This window comes from Stigmatopora nigra, chromosome 6, assembly GCF_051989575.1.
Source record: "Stigmatopora nigra isolate UIUO_SnigA chromosome 6, RoL_Snig_1.1, whole genome shotgun sequence".
NCBI lineage: Eukaryota > Metazoa > Chordata > Actinopteri > Syngnathiformes > Syngnathidae > Stigmatopora > Stigmatopora nigra.
The window spans coordinates 9,382,735-9,400,069 of NC_135513.1; the positions used below are offsets into that span (position 1 = coordinate 9,382,735).

The window sequence follows — 17,335 nt, forward strand, 5'->3', positions numbered from 1 at the left end:
ATTGCTTGGCTATCAGAGGGCAATATGCTAGGGGAAGTCAATCAGTGACTATTTAAAGTAGAGCTTACTAGGGATCTTACTAGTATCACACACACACACACACAACTGTTAAAACAAATGTTGGCTGCAATGGCAAGTACAAATCACACAGAGTGGGAGGTTTTCAGAGTACAAATACAAACATTACTGGAGGTGCCTATCCCTGAATTGGTGGCCAGTTATATCATTTTTTATACTCTTCTTTTTTTTAAATAGTAATGTTACATGATTCCTTTCAGAAAGGTAGACAACTTTGTACTTGGCACTGAATATAACCTTTTCCTTTTCACACAAAAATGTAATAACTCAAAATACACTTCAACTATTGGTAATTGTGAAACCTTCTTTGAACCAGCCTGCCTCTACAAAGCTAATTAAAACAAGGACAGACACAATTTATTAAATGCAGTCATGCTCCATAAGCATGGCAATCACATTTTCAATGCCATTGCTGAACATGCGTCTAACAACCTTTCAAAAATCCACACAACTATACACCCTTCCGTCTCCGCCAATCTCAAAACTCAAGATTTATATGGAATTAAAAAAACAATGGTTGATCTCATAACACAATAATTAATTTATTTATGGCCTGCTGTGTTTGTTTTTGGAAAAGATAAAGATATATTAGGGGTTAAACAGAATTTGGAGGAAAAAACGTTATGTGTAGACTTTTTTTATTTGGTTATTGTTAATATTAATAATAAAAATAAAACCCTCCTACAGCATGATCAAACATTACAACAAGGAAGTGCAGTGTGGCAATAACACGTTGGTTAAATAAGTTACGAAAAAGCAAGATTGTGCTCTCTTAAGTCTTCACATTACAGGACATGAAAAAACATGTCTGGATTGGTTGTGTCCTACAAAATCTTGTTGGTCCCCAGGTTTTATAAGCATGGGGACGATTACTTTGTGTAACATGATCTTTTCCATTCTTTGCTCTGGTCGCATAGAGATCCGCTTTATGTAAAATCCTTCGACACTGCCTCAATGAAATTTGGAGCAGACATTAGAATGGTGAAGGTGCAGATAATGGAGAAAAGCGAAAAGGCCACGAGGCATAAGCGATCCACCACCGCCGCTGCAAACTTCCACTCGCTGCAAATGGCCTCGCCTTCATCCTGCTCTCGGAAGCGCCTGGCAATATATTGTACTTCCTCAAGGATCCGAGACATTTCTGAGAGCCTCTCCAACGGCCTAGTTAGTGTTTGCTCAGTATTGATATCACCCGGGGATAAACTACTTGGGTTCCTGTCGCTGCCTCCACCACCACTAAAGAACATCACGACACTAGGATCAGTGATCGGTGGGAAAGTTGTGTTGTCCGTGTCCATCGAATGATATCCCAGGTACGAGTTAATGTTTCCATTAGTGTTAATTGACTGGGTGGAGGCCTGCCCTGGTATGGGGCTCATTGGAATGTTGTTGGTGCTGCTTTGGTGGGAGGGGGCATGAGGATACTTGTAGGCTAAGCGAACACCAGACTGACCACTTGTTTTTCTTCCCACTCCAGGCTTTTTCATGCGCAGAAACCAGGCACACCAGTTGAGAAGTATGACCTGGACCTGGGTGGGGACACAAGAAAGACATGGAAAAGTAAGAAATCAAGCAAAAAATATTTACATTGGGGTATGACATACTGATATTATAATAACATTTTATTCCCGCCCATAGCCAGCATAAATGTATTCTGTAGGGTTGGGTGAGTTAGGATTTTTTTTCATCTCCTTTGCCGAATTATAGCACAAATGCTCATTTACATCTACAGTCCCTCGGCAGATAATAAAAAAGACAGCAAACATAAGAAAGAGCATTGAGGTTTTAAAAATATGTATATATAGTATTAAGAAGGAATGCTATGAACATGCAATGACAGTAGTTTTCTATCAAAGAGAGTGATTCTATGTTTTTGCATGTTGGTCTATCTTTTTTTATGTTGTCCTTTGTGTTTTCAATCTGTTTCAAAGAGGATTCACATCATTGTCAGTGCGACTGCGTATTTTAGTCAATGAATAGTCTTCACCTACCCATTTGGGCATCTTCCCTCCCTGGGGGTCATGGTGGTGGAACTGTAGAACCAGAACAGTCACCACCACTGATAATCCCACAATCATCATTGTGCTGGCAAAGTATTGAGCTTCAAAAACAAACAGAACAAAAACATACGTACTTAAAAACCTGTAGATGTCGGTTACCAATTTACCAAAGCATCCATGTGTATTGCCCATAATGAGAAACCATGACAAAAGTTGTTGAATTATTTTAAAATTGGTTTTCATGGTCCAGGTGTAATTATTTATTCAGAGAATCCTTCTTATTTTATTTATGAATGTTGTTTATAAATTACAAAGGTTTTGGCAGGGCTGGAACTCATCTATAATTTTTATATTGAATATTTCTATATTTCAGGGTGTTTGTGGGTGTGTGTTTCAAATTTTTTGAACATTTCTTTCCATTCCAATAAGCAATTGTAACTGTTCTGTTTTGAGGAAGTTTAAGTGAGCAACTTACACATGAGAGGGGGTGTTCAATGTTATCATAGATGTTATTATAGATATATTATATAATGCATATTGTTCAGGCCTCTATTTAAAATTGCACGAATGTCATGGGCTCTCCTAGTTTTCTCTGCTCTGCATGCTGTAGTTACAACACTTGTAGGAGCTCATTTGCTTGTCATCTTTCCTGTCATGTTTGTTTGTTCTAGCTTCATCAAAAATTTAAACGACCAAAGAGTTTACTGTGAGTTGTTAAGCATGATTACACAAGGGCACTCATATTACAATTTTCAGGAGACGTATTAGGAGCAACTAAATATCTGTCTTTGCAATTTGTAGAGATCACAGAACAAAAACTTTCTCAAGGGGAAATTCAAATTGTAGCATAGTTTTGCTTAAGAACCCAAAGAAGAAAGTGTATCCAAAAAAATATGTTAACATTAAAAATTGGCTGATTTGATACACAAATAATCTCTATGAAAACATGTTAAATGCGTAACCTGAGCCAATTTAAATGAGAAAGCTTGATATTCACTTGCAATATGCTCTACAGAGATTTTAATTTGCATAATAAGTTCACATTAATTATTGTTTGTCAAAATGTGATATCAAAACTCATACAAAAATAGTACATCTTACCAATCAGTGGAACGGAGTCAGATGTAGCAGGCATTATCTCTGCTACCAGCAACATAAACACAGTGAGAGACAATAGCACAGTAATGCCTGGAACAGAGAAGACATTTTTGATTAAAAACAGATTTGGTTTCAGTAAATGTTCCCTCAAAGTCTGCAACTACAATTATTCAGTTCTTTGCAATCCAAAAAAAATGTTTTCAAATGGTTATGCAATTTGTAACTGATATCATTTAATGGTTCAATCACCACCATTTTAATAATACTATAACGGTTGATGACATGAAAATGATGTCACTCACATTCACTATTTAGTAAACTCATTAGCGGAGATATTTTCAAAGCAGCATATTAATGTTGGTTTGTATAGGATTAATGAGCCTTATGTAAAATAAAAGAGGGAAGAGGTACATCAAAAGTGGTACTACTATTCTATTGAAGGCCCAGGTATGCAAGTTCCCAGCCTTACACACTTAAGAAAAATGTGTGGGCAGAAGGACTATGACAATATAGATGGACAGTACAATATTAACAGTCATATAGGAGTCACATTCTGGGGTTTTATGTTTAATGTAAGCCTTATTACTGTGTGAGACAATTTCTTTTTGTGTCTTACCCAATGAAATCTTCTCCCCAGAATCTGCAGGGAGTAGAAAGACTAGCAGGGCCAGACCAGAGATAAGCACACATGGAATAAGCAGGTTGAGGCCGTAGTAAAGAGTCCTACGGCGCATGGTGACAGTGAATGTAACATCAGGGTATGGTTCTTTGCAACATTCGTAGAAGAGCTCATTTCGCTTGGCTGGTACACCTTGAAGTCAATGACAGGGGAAGAGGGTTCAAAAGTCAGTAAATTACGGCTTTTTATAACTTAAATTTTGGCATTAAATTTAAGTAATTCATTTTCTGAAAAGCTTCTCACAAGAGTCACACGGACTGCTGCAGCTTATTCCAGTTGACTTTGGGCTCAAGGCAGGGACCACCCGCAAATACATGGCTCCCCACCCATTTCTACAACTCGATTTATTGAGCCAGAACTCACTTTACACAATTGCCATATCACAAAATGTAGCTGTATCATGATGTTTTTCAATTTGAGCCCCTATTTACTTACCCATCGTTAGTTGATTACCAAGAACAAAGAGTACATTGACTTGACTGAATTAAGAACTGTAAATGAAGCATCTTTAAATTTTATTCTTACCCACAAGGTCCCACTCGCCATTGGGAATGTAGTTGGAGATGTCCACATCAATCATTTGAAGGTCCAGCAACCAGCCATTATGTGTCCAGGAGCCAAATTTCAGGTCACACTTCTGCACATCAAAAGGGAACCAGCGCACATCGATGTAGCAGGTGCTCTTTAGGATGCCTAGGTAAAGATGATTTTTTTACTCTTTATATACCATGAAAATGTGTTTTAGACAGAGGAGAAAAACTAATGAAAACTTGTAATATTGATAATGAAGTTTTCTCTTCTATACAAGTAACAACAACAAATTGTAATATATACTTGGTATTTTTTTTCTAAAGCATTTACACAATTATGTTACATGTACAGTGTTCAACTTCAATGGCTAACCTGGTGGGATATACTGACAGGATCCTGTGGCATTTACCAGTACATTTGTATGGAAAGTTGCATCAAACCTTTCGTCAGCACTGCAGAAAATAAGATGAAATTTAAAGCCAGTTAAATTAACAATTAAACATAGTGAATCAGATTAAAATGACAGTGAAGGTGCAGAAAGAATTTGGAGCACTAGAAAATTGTCGTAATTGGTGTACATATTTGGAAATATGAATTCTTAAGAGACATTTAACTTGTGTCAAATATTTTATGGCTTATGTTCAAAACATTTTACCACTCATCTGCCAGACAACTTTCCTAGATTTGTAGTTGTTTAAAATTCTAACCTGTTGTAGAGAAGAATATCTGGGACCCATATCATGTTGGAAGGGAACCGCAGTGTTTGAACACCTGGGTAGCCCTCTGCATCCCATGTAAGGTATACATCTGTCCACTGCTGAAAGAAACAAGGAAGAGATGTCAAGTGAGAAACATATGAGGACTTTATAATAATTATTATTAGTAGTAGTATATATTTTTTTTTTCTATATCACGGCAATGGTTTTGTATTATTCAATTGACTCAAATGGCTACAGAAGAAAACTTGTGAAGGAATAATTTTGAAGACTGCATTACATTCACTACTCTACCATCGTTATATTTATTAATATTTTAGTATTAGAAATGTCCCATGATCATAATATATTTGAGGTTAAAGGTTAAAAATTACTATTACTATAAATTAAATAAAAAGTAACACAACATGGCCAGTTTTGATTGTAAACACAATTTTTCATACACCATTTTGTTAATAAACAAAGGTTCCGGTGTAGTAAAGAGAGACCTTAGGGCACAATCTAATCCAATCCATTTCCCTATACAGACATTTCTGCTCTGTCTATTGGAAATTTATAGAGGACCTTCAACGGCATAGGTCAATTGAGATAACACTTCCATTGTTACAATCAATTTTAAATCCCAACTGTGCGCATAAAAGATATTCATTGAATCTGTAATCCTATAATCCTCTACAGTACGGTAATGCCTGACTGCCATCATTCGTTTATCTTGAGAGAAAAGGCTTGTAGATCTCAGCTCTCCTTAAGATATGCTGCATCTGCAAAGCCCATTCTAATTCTTCCTGTGGCGTGGATGCCATGTTAAAGAGTTGGCTACCCAAATAACTGAATCATTTATAATATGCAGGGCAGTCAGGATCTGACTCAGACAAACCGGATTTAGACAGTGACAGTCATGATGTGCTTTGCCCATGGGTATTACGGAAGTTGTACCTGCCTGACTGGTTTGATGTCACATTAACAATTAACTACTTAGATATCCTTTAAACTGCCTTCTGTCTAATCTGTGCACACTGATGTATTTTGAGAGAATTGCACATTTCTGCATGACTTATGAAGACAAATTCCTCTGAGGCATCCATTCAACATTTTGCTTTAGATATGGGGGTTTCTACGATGAAAGTTGTTTCCAAAGGAATAATTGAAAAAAAAAAAGAAAGAGATGGTACATGGGTGGTCAAGTTTTGGAGCTTTACTAAATCCTAGCTTGGCACATGTACCCTCTATTACATTAAATTAAATACATTTATTTATTTATTTATACGCCACACTCGAGGAAAGCCATTGATTGTCATACATTGTCCTTTTTATTCATTACTAGCTACATATTTAAAATGCTCCAAATGAAAAGACAGTTTTAGATTAAATAATAATTATAGCAGGGCTAGTCCGATGCAAACCCTGGCGTGGGGTGAAACAGAACTTTAATTAGTTGTATTTTTTTAGGTAACTCATGGTCAAAAGTGAAATAGCAAAACTTTGGGGGTCACTTGTACTAAGTGGCCAATATGAACACGCACACACACACACAAGGTTTTAATTTTTTCTCGTTTCTCATACAAGAGTAAGATAGAAAAGATGTAATCATTTCCCATTTATTTTAGAATTGATGTTATTTCGCTGACACTAAAGTCACTATTTTTATTTAAATCTCTAATTAAATCTGGCATTTTCTCCCCATATTTTCCCAAACTGCATTATAGGAAATGACAGTGATTATGCAAAATAACTCAAAAAAGACAATATACCAGCTGAAGCCAGGCATTTGTGATCAAAACTTGGTTCTTCTCATCCTGTAAAAGAGGTAAGACCAACTATAAGTCAATGTATCATTGAGTAAAGAATATATTATTCATAGTGGTCTGATACTAAAAGAAACAATGTTTTCATATCTGATGGACAGGGTTTTTATGTCATTTGGGGACACCAGGTATAGTTGGGATGAAATGTTTAGACTATGAATATTTACTTTTCTGTTGTTCTGTGTTATAAAAATATTAATAATGGTTTAAATTATGTCTGACTTGTGAGGGCAGGTAAAAGTCACTCTGCCAATTTATCCTTGACAAGTTCAGAGCCTCAAATGAATTTTATTAATGAATTAATAAAAGTAATTGATGGGATGCATTCGCCTAACCTCAAACTTAATGTCGTTAAAGTCATTGATGAGGTGCATTTGCCTAACTTTGGGGCAGATAGTGTAGGTTCATTTGATTCTCAGTTAGTGTAAATATTCTATTGAAAAAACAAATATTTTCCAGTGTCAGGGTGGCCACTTCCATCCTCATTGTATCCTGTCTAGTTGTCAGGTTCGCGATAAAGGCATTTGGCTGCCCTAATTCCCTTGTTGGAGTTCCAGACGGTACCATATGGAAGGATCATAGGCCATGTTGCGTGTCCCCACAAAAGTGGACCACCACCCACCCACCACTAATGAGCAAAATTGCACAGCCGTTATTATAGCGTGTTCTGGGAGGAGCCTTTGCTATTTCATTTGTTTAACACACACAAAATTTAATTTACTAACTTACAATTAGTGAAATTTGTTCACAGACTGAGTCAGATATCTGTTTTTGTTTCCTTACATGCTTGTTTGTTTTGTCAGTTATAATTCCATCATTTTGAACTTCATATTCTGCCAATGGTGGTTTCCAAATTGTTCTTTACTGAATATATTCATGAAAACCACAAACCGCATTAGGCAGTTTTAAAATGTTATTTTGATTGAACACACAATTCTAAGACATTCAGTATGTATAGTCTCAGATTTGATTATCTAGCCTAGCCTTTAATTCTTCTGGGAGAGTAGTTCATGAATACCATCAGACTATATGACCATCGTCATAGTTATGTATTATGTATATCATTTAAACTTCCTTCCCGATAGTACAATAATCTTCTTTAAGGAGGTTATATAGATATATTAGTAATATAAAGTAGAAAATGTGGTTATGCAAAAGAATACCCCAGCAGTATATCCACACACAAAAAACAAGTCAGCATCTTCTTTTTAAACAGACACACAAAATGATGCTTGAGGGAAGCCATAAGCCCTGCATTCATGTTTGAAAATGTTGGAATTAGATGAGGCAAAGAAAGCTACAATACAGAATGAGATGTGACAGAAAATCCTCCTAAAGCACATATGCGTTAAAAGCAAATGACAGCTTTTACTTTGCTGTGATTTCTTCAGTAATTACACAGAGCACAATGAAAAAAATGGCCCAAACCCTAAGCCACTCTATTTTCAGAACAAACATGGCTAACATTGCTACAATATTTAATTCAGTTTTCATGCTGCTTATGTTCCCAAGGCTCGTGAGGGTGCTGGAGTCAGCCAAATATGGGCACCAGACGGTTGATAACCTAAACTGGTAACAAACCAATCACAGGGCACAACGAGACAGACAACAGCAGGGGTAGGGAACCTATGGCTCGGGAGCCACATGTGACTCTTATGATGGGTGCATAGCTAAAGTATGGAAACCAGTGGTGAGAGTCCCGAATGCACCAATAGGAACGAATAAACACACTCACCACATCGATAATCTGTAGCAAAGTGAGACCAAGTTCTACGATGACAGGTGCAGAGTCATTTTGAACAGGCCTTTCCAAACGATTGTAGTTGACCATCAAGTCCCGGTACAACTTCCTCTGATAAACTCCACCATTACAGCCTACAACAGCAAGCAGAGAATATGTTTAATTCAATGTCAATGTGGCAGTCTTGATGGGACGAGAATGATAACAAACAATACGATCCTGTGCGGCATCCTAAAACGATTTGACACAGTGGGGGACAGGAGGACGATTTGATTAAGTGGTTGGAAAACCAATACAAATATCTGATCATATAATGTGGACACCTACGGCCTGATTGTCCAGTACATCTTAGACCGGAAGTCAAGGGTGACAAACTCGGGTTGGTTCGTGGGCCACATTAACGTCAACTTGATTTCATTCGTGCCGGATCAGTTTAGATATAAAATTTAGATTTTTTTTTATAGATGGATTAAAATAAACGATTTAAATCCCTGAATATTGCGTTTTTTTATAGATCTAAAACAATTTTTATTTGAGCTTTTTTCACATATTTTTAGATTTGACAAAATGATTTTGAACTAAAAACAGAAAACAATGATTAAATAATGACAGTTATTGATTTAAAAGGGGGAAAAACATTTATATTGTCGTGTAACTGTCCTGCATGGTCATCAGCAGTTAAAACATCACGGTGCCTTTTGCCAGGGGAACACAGCGGCAATGAAAAATGTCCTTGTGCAACCTGAATCACAAACAGATGGCCTGCAGGTAATTCAAAAATATTTTTGTTGGTTAATGGGAGAGCCTGGTGCATTTATTTTAATTTAATTCAATTCAATAGCATTTTATCTTTTTTTTCATCACATGAAATTTTATCCCATTGATTTCTGTGAAGCAGTTATATTATGGAAATTAACACTTAAACCCATTTTCATGTGAAACTGATATAGTATAAAGTAAACTAGAGCTTAACTGACTTTAATAAAACTATTGTAGTTTGTGGCTATTTTTACATTTATTTCAGAAAATATTTGTGTGACATTGATGGGTATACACAAAACCGCTTAACCACATTTACCACAGTTTGAGAACCGTTGCTCTAACCCATTTAATGAGTAAAGAAAGATGAAGGGAAAACAAAGGAATAAATAAATAGGATGTATAACTTCTTAACACAACAATGACGGATATTACAATTAAACCAGTGATTCAAACATGTTATAGGGCTTTACTTTAACTTCATCTGATGTTTTTTTCTGGTCCACTTAGCATGCATTTAGTTTTGACTGCAGATTACTCTGAGGGGATAACCCGTCCCATTGGGTTTTGTGCATCATTGCCGGTGTGCCCTCCTTTTTTTACTCAGCCAGATGTTGTTGTCTAAAGAGCAAGTGTTACTCAAACACACTGACCTGCACTTGCACCCCAGGCACACTGCAGTGTGTTCATCTGATGTGATGGAAGTCCTACACGCTAGAATATCACACATCACACTGACGCGTCAGGGAATATGTCTTTGTCGCTGACCACCAGACTCGAGAGTAATCAAATATAAAGGCTTAAGAGCATGATATTCTGGACATATTGACATGTGTAGGAGTCATTCAGTGACCTACCTTGAGAACTAAGAGACGCCCAAAGGTAAAATCCAAGCAGGATTGATTCACGCATACTCAGTGACTCCATAACAGCAGTGCCGTAGGTCTCCTTTTTAGCAAACAGAAGGTGTAATAACTTGGACTTGCTTTATCACATCTCTCTCTCTCTCTCTCGCTCTCACTCGCTCTCTCGTTATCTTTGTCCCTCTCTTTATCCCCCCCCTTCACGGAATCTCACATTCACATTCTCTCTCTGAAAACAAACATACATGTGCCACCATTATGTCTCTGACAGTTTTTGTCAGGCACCTGTAACCATGTCTCATGAGGGTAATATTACAGCACTATAACAAACGAAAACATAACTTTTTATATCTGTGTAACCTTCATGATTTTGTCTCTCTTTACCTAAAAATCTCTTTGTACTGAATTAAACAATGTTTATTCATTTACCCTGCATGTTTTTGGGGGGCTGTGGGAGAAACCGGTGTAACCGGAGAAAACCCACGCAACCTCGGGGAGAAAATGCTTATTCCAAGCAATAGGACCCACCTGGGGTTAAAACCGTTGACCCCACAAATGAGAGGCAGACGTGCTATCCACTCGTCCACCTACACCTGTTTAATACATAAAAAAAGGCTGATGTATTCAGTTAGATTAGGTAGCCAAAGAAGAATCTGTGATTCTGAAATCGAGGAATTTACCACAAATTAAATGTTTTCCCCGTAAATCAAAATAGTCCACAGAATATATTTGGGCAAGGTGCAGAATCATGCAGAATTGGTGGGCAGCAAAACGCTGGGGAAAAAGGAGACCTACAACCCTTCACACTTACACTCATACCTAAGGGCAATTTACAATGTTCAACCAGCCTACTATGCATGCTTTTGGGATGTAGGAGGAAACTGGAGTACCCAGAGAAAAAACACAATATCCCGGGGAGAACATCCTACGGAAAGAACCCAACCTGGGTTTAAAACTTTGATTGTTGTACTGTTTGGTTATTTTCTCTTAGTTTTCTATTCATTACTTGTGTTTAACTGTCAGTGCGCAGCAGATGCAGCGTTGTCCTAAAGCCATTAGAAAACTGCCTGCAGTGCTTCCTTTGCTCTCAGAATTTATCACCCTTCATTTCATTTACTTTATTCTTAAAGCATATAGCTCACACCCTCCTCTACCCATCTCCCTTTTTATATTTGAGCTTCCAGCTATGTAGGCATAGTGTCTTATATGTATGTTGATTGCCGTTATCTTATATTGCGAAATGGGTTTTTATTGGCTCACCCTTCAGGGATGGGACTCTTGCTTGAATGTATATATGCTAGATCATAATGGTATGCACTGTATTTCTTTATACAAATTTCGTTTCACTGCAACTGTGCAAATGTTCATTTATGCTAGTCTTCTGCATCTATAGTGTTACAGAGTCTTATAATATAATAATTCATTCATTCATCATCTGAGCTGCTTATCCGTACAAGTGTTGCAGGGGTGCTGGAGTCTATCCCAGCCAATAGCAGCCTATAGGCGGTGTACACACTGAACTGGTTTCCAGGGAACATTGGAACCAACAACTAGGCACACTCAAACTCATGCCTAAGGGCAATTTAGAGTTTTCAACCAGTCTACCATGCATGTTTTTGGGGATGTGGGAGAAAGCCAGAGTACTTGTAGAAACACAGGCACAGGCAAAACATGTCAACTCCACAAAGGAAGGGCAATTGATCATTCAATATCAGAATCTTAGAATACAAATAATACTCGTAAAAAGAGACACTCTTAGGCTGGCCTTATTTTTTTTAATAGTATGTCCACAGTAGGGGTTGCTAATTACATCGATTGCTATCTCCTAGCCGATCGCCAAGGTAATATTTTTGGATTCCTTGATAGTAAGATTTGATCCAATCTGATGGTTTCCATTTGGCCTGGGTGATATCTCGTTTACATCGCAGGAGAGGCAATACTTTATTTATTTGGACACACATACATGTGTAACAGCACTCATTAGTGATACATTGATCTTGGACACTTCAAACTGTTCCACAATTATACTTCAATTTGGTGCCTTGGTGATGATGAAAGCTGTTTCAGGTGCCCTCCCTCCGAACTTAGTGCCGAGCAAGAATCCTTCAACAATATATTTCTTAATAAACATATGGGTACAATATATCATTTTGAATTGGTAATTTCTTTAGTATATCAACATACATATTAAAGCAGAGCTTAATTGGTGGTCAAGACATTTTTATAGTTTCCATTAAGATTAAGATTCTTTGTATTTGTACCAGATTGGTGAACCTGGAGTTTGTCTTGAGATTTTGGTCAAATGTATCTAGTGATGAGTTGGTATGCACGTATATATCTTCAGTTATGGATTTTATTGTTGATGCCAAGTGGGTGTTTTTTAAAGTAGCAATATGGAACTCAACAATTTTGTTGTACTTGGATATATATATAAATCCAGACAGTCTGCACTGCACCATAGTGAAAATTCAGTCTATTTCTGTTAGCAGATGTCCATCACTGTTTGCCCTGTCAGTGATTATAGGGCCCTCCTGAGTATTTGATGTTATCACAGGGGTTTTGCTTCTACAGCTGTTTGTGTAGAGAGTGTAAGTGATTAGACAAGAGCTGCATTGTGCTACTCCCTATCCTTGGTGTAATCGCTGATCGAACTCGCATTAGAAGTAATGATCTTCAACCATGCGGACACACAACTACAGGGAGCTTTAACAAGGAGTTGGTGGGAAAACCAGCTGGCATTTGAATGCCGAGCCAAACATCCCTGAGGTTTTTGTCTTCACTCTGTCTTAATGAGCTCTAGTTTTTTTTTTGTCGGTCTATTCTGAAAAAGTTTGCTCTTAAATGTATTTCCATAATCATATGCTATGTTATTTTTGTTCAGGGTTGTATTGTTTGATTTTGGCTTTCCAGGGTTTTCCACACACACAAAAACATGGTTTTATTATATTCTCTAAAGTGAACATTTTCCTGTGTTCAATTTTTTAAAAGCCTTATTGTGTTTCGCCTTGATTCAAAGTTGGTGGTAACATTATTTTACTTTTTGCTCCCACTTTTATTGATTGTTGCAGCCTACTATCATGCAGTATTTCAATTTTTTTGCACACTATCAAATAATTAATTTACATGGGAAGAATTTGAACAAAACTTTGTTTCAAAGTCCAGTTTGGCAGCTTCTCCCAGTCTGTGTGACCATTATGACTCACTCATATCATTATTATTTTCAACTATTTTCTCAGTTTGGTCTTTCCAAACTTATACAAAAAGTAACTTCAGTCTTGATCCCGATGATTTGGGGTCAATGAAAACTCTCAGCCTCTGATAAAGAAGAAGAATAAATTGGATTTAGAAATTAATGATACATTTCACAAAAGGTTAACATTTATCTGTTCACCTTTTTCCTTGCACTACCAACAATTTTTCTTAAACCCTTAGAATTGTTAGCAAAAATCTTGCAGTTTAGGATGTCTTTGAATATTTAAAAGAGGGTGTTATGTTAGTGCCATAAATTCAACAGATTGTGTGGAAATGAAAGGACAACACCGAGTAGAGCTCATCATGTGGGAGCTGTAAATAAAGTAATCAATGAGGGAGAGAGAAAAAATCCAGACCACTTTTTTTAGTGGTAATAAATATCTTGTTCATGAAGGTGCTGATGAGGAAAAGTTTATTGTAATACTACGTAGTATTTGCTGCCGTGTAGTGGCCACTTAGGAATATTACAGACATCAAGCCTTTTCTATTATGATTGATTCCGTTCATATATATTCAGTGATGACATCCTTATTCAAATATATTGCATCAACAGATAATTGCGTCACATGACTTCATCAAGCATTCTGTGGAAAACTGACAACAACAAAAAATGAATCATGAATAGCATTGGCTTTATGATGGCGGTATGATTTGGAGTACGGATGGTTGTTTGTCTCTCAGTGTGCCCTACGACTGACTGGCGACCATTCTAGGGTGTAGTCTGCCTTTTGCCCAAAGACAGTTGGTTTAGGCTCCACAACCCTTTCGAGGATAGGCAGTACGGAAGCATATGAATTTGCAATTGTCTGTTGATGTGAAAATATACTTCCATTGTGTTTTTCATCACTAAGATGTATAAACTGAGACTTCTTTCATCAGTGGACAGTCAAACTCTGTGCAAAAGTATGAATGTGCAAGGAATCAAAAAGCTGAACAACATTGAGAATCATGACTGGATGTCGTTATCAAGCAATAAAATAAAATGTCATCCAACACATAAACAAGTCATGTTGAGCCCTAGAGGGAGATAGACATGCTTTCTCCTAATTGAGTTTTTGCATATAGCAGCTGAAAAGAAAACTGTAAAAGAGATCACTCCACACGCAAATATGCATAATCATATAAGATGCATAATCATGTGAGAAATTTGCAACATTTCCACAAACAGGATAAGGATAAGAATGAAGGAGTCATTCATTATCAACACAGGCACATATCTCACCCCCCAAAAAAATGATTCATTGAAATTGTGCCACTGGGCTGTATATTTAAGTGTTTGCTTCTCATTTAAAACATTTCAATTGAATTTTCTGGAACCTGATGGTTGGTACTTTATGGTGATGCCAAGTTGCTAAAGGGGTCTCAGATGTTGAGACAGCTCTTAAACGCCACATCAGAATTATTTTTGAATGGGCTTTAAAATGCAACACACGTCAACATTTGGCTCATTCCACCTACAATCCTAGTTATATATTCTGCCAATCATTTGGGAATGAACATTGTGCATTTTGAGTGTAAGTTTGTCAAAATTACTATGTTAAATCCCTTATCAAAATACCATAATGAAATATTTCAATATTTGTTTTCATATTTTTGTTAGGTTTATGTGATTCCTTTTGTGGGGTTTTTTTGGATTAATCTTGGCTTTTTTCCCCTCTAAATTGTTATCATTGTTGATTGATTTCATCTGTTGTAACCTTCCTGTGTGTCTCAGACTATATTGACTGTGGCATTGTGTCAGCCAGGTGTTCCCAATGCCACGTTAGCCCATGTCTGTCTATTTAAGACCCGTTTGAGTGGTCAGTTCTTGCTATGTCCTTGTCAATGTCACATGAGTGTTTGGTGCATGTAACAGGTAGGCTTGATTCTCTGGTTTTTGGTGCATTTTTGGATTTGTTGCATTGACTTGTTTGCATTTTGTCTTGATCTCCTTCATTAAAAACTTTTGATTATAATACCATTTCTACCCTCCCTGTTTCTCTGTGATTGGGTCAATCCACTTTTCATGTTTGCATGGTTGCATGATGTGACAATTTAATGGTTACTGCTACTTTTTTTGATAGTAACCATAACTTTACCTGAATTCATAAGTGATCAAAATGGAGCCTAGTTGGACATTCTAACTGCAAACAGGCACATGCATATGTTTTTGTCTTTAACCAGATTACAAGGGTCCTTCCATTCAACTTCTATATCAACTGGTAGGGGGTGTTTGCAGCTTTTCCCAATTTATCTTGGCTGCTATTAATAAGCAGATTCATACCAAGAACAATTTTAGTTTTCAATGAACTCCTGCATGTTTCTGGAACATGAGACTGCATTCAAAAGCCTAAACACAAGTTTTATGTAGATATCATGACCACTCATCATACTGACTCCAAATGAATCATTTACAATATTACTTCCCCCAATAAAGAGAAAAACACTTAATGTTTGGGTACTAACAATTCACGCTACTATAATGCTTAATTTTATCTTCTATGCTCAATGTTTTGTAGCCTTATATAAGCCAAATATATTTATAAAATTTGGGTACCTTATACACAGGAGAAAAGTAAGCAAAAGTTGATCAGAAATACAATTTCTAATGGCTCTAATTGCAGTTTTAAAACCTTGTGAACAACTTGTTATCCCAGTGTTTTGTCACATTTGTATTCATGTTCCTTCTTTTAGCAGTGCATCTTAAACTTAATGTCTCATTTGTATCAACTGGCCATGGCTGTCAGGTTCAATTTCATGAAATGCAGTCTGACTGAACTCAATCATATTAGATTAAATGCTCCTCATCAATCTTTGAGTTCAACCAAGGCACCTGGCCTGTTGTCAATGTGAAAAATGCAACTTGATGTTTACTTAATTGACAACAATGTGAATACTGCCTGTGAAAGGCAGCCCTGAATTGGACGTCCATTGTTGTCAATGGCACAAACATGCGCATTCCCTGTCTGCCCACCCGTTTTTAACGATTATGTCTATCGCCATCACATCTCTTTGAAGTTTTTCCCCCACTTTAAAACAATGATGTGTAAATCAAGATGTAGATCTTGCTTTTCTTCCACTGAATTTCACATTTCATCACAGTATGGCAGTGCTTCTCATGTTTTTCTGTTGTGCTCCTGTGGAATAAAATGTATATCCCCCCTAACTCTTTGTTGCAAATGTAAATTGTATTTTATTTCTCTCAAATTCCAAGTACACTTCTGCATACTAGTGTATATATATCCTTGTTAAATTTAACAACACTGAAAGTGAGTGCAGCACTGCCATCCACTGGGTGAATATGAATTTATTCCAGTAAAAAAAGGAGGGGGGAAAGTATGTTTTTCTAAATTAGATGCTCCCAGGCATTGCTTAGTGCACAACCCCTGGCATTGCTTTGTGCCCAAAGCTATTTGAGAAGCACTGTTATATAGCAATGTCATTAACATTGAAGAGATATTGCAGCATTTTATTTCAATTATTGCAATTACTGCAATTGCCACCGCAGGCAAGGTGCAAATCCCAAGACATTATTAACCTTCTGGTCATCTCAGATGTTATCCAAAAATGCAGATCTTGTTAGCTGGGAAAGAAAACCAAACAGGGTTGGCAATTATTTTTTTTAACAAAGCTAAGAGATGGGTCAAATTTTCTGCCCTAGTTGTTCGAGTGGCAGAAAACAACTGGGGTGGAGAGGTAAAAAATTTATTCCGCCGCTCCACTCCTCCGTTGCCCAAGCAACGGGCCAAAACAACGATACTGAAAAAAAAAAAGTTTCTGTGGGACTTACGTCAACTCGATGTGGGCCGGACCATAAATGGATTATAAGAACTG

The 17,335-nt window shown here is 37.0% G+C and overlaps 1 protein-coding gene and 1 long non-coding RNA gene across 2 annotated transcripts in view; one reads left to right on the plus strand and one right to left on the minus strand.

The window, feature by feature from the left end:
* Positions 1-92: 92 nt before the first annotated feature.
* LOC144197642 (neuronal acetylcholine receptor subunit alpha-7-like) lies at positions 93-10,417 on the minus strand. The gene is made up of 10 exons (XM_077718139.1): positions 10,265-10,417; positions 8,643-8,782; positions 6,854-6,898; positions 5,094-5,203; positions 4,759-4,838; positions 4,381-4,548; positions 3,793-3,987; positions 3,180-3,266; positions 2,070-2,179; positions 93-1,607 (listed from the first exon to the last, which is right to left on the minus strand). The coding sequence occupies exons 1-10, from the start codon at positions 10,332-10,334 to the stop codon at positions 1,005-1,007; spliced, it is 1,608 nt and encodes a 535-aa protein (XP_077574265.1). The 5' UTR covers positions 10,335-10,417; the 3' UTR covers positions 93-1,004.
* A 3,259-nt stretch (positions 10,418-13,676) lies between these two features.
* LOC144197643 (uncharacterized) overlaps positions 13,677-17,335 on the plus strand; it is a 30,934-nt gene continuing 27,275 nt past the window's right edge. The window contains exon 1 of the long non-coding RNA XR_013326560.1: positions 13,677-15,377. This is a non-coding gene — a long non-coding RNA (uncharacterized LOC144197643). The remainder of the gene's footprint in view (positions 15,378-17,335) is intronic.

Coding starts and splice junctions, on each gene's coding strand:
- LOC144197642 (XM_077718139.1), bottom strand. CDS start 10,334: ATGGAGTCACTGAGTATGCGTGAATCAATCCTGCTTGGATTTTACCTT. Junction 4,839..5,093: donor GATATTCTTCTCTACAACAG/GTTAGAATTTTA, acceptor TATTTTCTGCAG/TGCTGACGAAAGGTTTGATG. Junction 2,180..3,179: donor TGACTCCGTTCCACTGATTG/GTAAGATGTACT, acceptor TTGTTTTTGAAG/CTCAATACTTTGCCAGCACA.